The sequence below is a fragment of the Lucilia sericata genome, unplaced genomic scaffold, assembly GCF_015586225.1.
Source record: "Lucilia sericata isolate MDLA Ls3-8-SP2 unplaced genomic scaffold, ASM1558622v1 Contig000010F_arrow, whole genome shotgun sequence".
Lineage (NCBI taxonomy): Eukaryota > Metazoa > Arthropoda > Insecta > Diptera > Calliphoridae > Lucilia > Lucilia sericata.
In genome coordinates, this window is record NW_023994050.1 from 1118328 (window position 1) to 1119906 (window position 1579).

Here is a 1579-nt window from a genome sequence, read left to right on the forward strand (position 1 = left end):
AAATTAAATAATTTTCAACACAAATTAACACTTTTTTATGTCATATTAAATATTTTTCATTTTAAATTAATTATTTTTTATTTTGAATTAACCTTTTTTAAATTCAAATTCATTTTTTGTTAACTTTACGCAAAATACTTAAAAATTATAATTATCTTTTTGTACATTAAATGAAGATAAAGCTTTTAACTACTATTAAGTCTTATATTTTATTATATATTCATTGCAACGGTTCTCCAGATGCAGCTAATGACAAAGACATGGTCATATCAACGTAATAATTATTGCAATCAGATGGTGTTACTGATTCCACGGATTTTTTAATTATGGCTACCAGGTCCATATTAATATCTGGATCGGCTAGCAAATTTCGAGCACAAAGTTTAGTTTTTGAAAACACTTTTTCTATTGGGTTTAGCATGGGTGAGTACGGTGGAAGAAAAACTAAAGTATGCCCAAACTCGGCTATTTTGTCTTTCACTATTTGTGTTTTGTGAATTTGCGCATTGTCTAGTATCAACCAAGCACCTGTGATGTTGGATTCGACTAAATTGTTAAATAATTCTTCCAGAAAATGTGTAAAAATATCAGTATTAACAGAGGAATTGGCAACTATTTTTTTGTGTAAAACACCATGTATATTCATAGCGGCAATAAGAGAAACGTTTCGTCCTCTAACGGTGGGAACAATAACATGGGCTGCGGTATTCACTCTCGACCTTGCCTTATTTCTCCGAAGGTGGTAATTGAATCCAGATTCATCAATAAATATTATTTTTTCTCTTATATCTGGAGCATTTTGGGCAAAATTTAGTGCATATGGAATGCGTCGTTGAATTGTAGTATCACAATTTATGCGGTCTATGTTAATGGTTGCAGTTTTTAGGGTTATTCGTAAAGTTTTTAATGCATTATGTATACTTGTTGTACTTAAATCTACATTATGGATTTCTAGAATCTTTTCGCGAATGCCTTTTAATGTGATAGAAGAATTTCTTTCGATAATCTCTTCAATTTTATTTAATATTTCGGTATTTAATTTTGAGTGACGTCTTCCACCACGTTTTTTTACGGCAACATATCCATCCTTTTTGTAACGATTTATAATAGATGTAGCAGTGTTTTTATTAATTCCAGCTATTTCGGCAGATTCAGTAATGGTTTTTCCTTCTTCATAAAACTTTATTAAAATATCTTTTTTATCTGAGCTTATATTGTTATATTTTCCACGACTTCTACGATGTCTGTTAAAAATAGATATTTCAGATACGCTTTCTTCTGAAGAACTATCTGTTAGAAGTCGAATACGCCGATTATTTCGTACATTCAATTCATCAGAACTAGAGGAGCGATCACTTTCTGTTATGGAAGACATTCTTTTATTTATTTAATTTAATGAAATTTTACACGATCTATCAAATAATTGACTAGTAAGAAACAGTTTACTGTTAAAAAATTAGCTTTTGTATACATAGTTGCCAGATGATTTTGGAAAAGATAAATATAAAAACCGTCAAATTGTATTTTGAAAATCACCATGAACATGAATTTTAATTCCTTAAATATACAACATTGTTTT

General features: G+C 29.3%; 1 protein-coding gene across 1 annotated transcript; it reads right to left on the bottom strand.

Moving 5' to 3' along the window:
* Positions 1 to 220: 220 nt before the first annotated feature.
* LOC119603576 lies at positions 221 to 1375 on the bottom strand. Its single transcript, XM_037955633.1, has one exon. It carries the CDS (start codon positions 1373 to 1375, stop codon positions 221 to 223), a length of 1155 nt encoding a protein of 384 aa, XP_037811561.1.
* Positions 1376 to 1579: the final 204 nt, after the last annotated feature.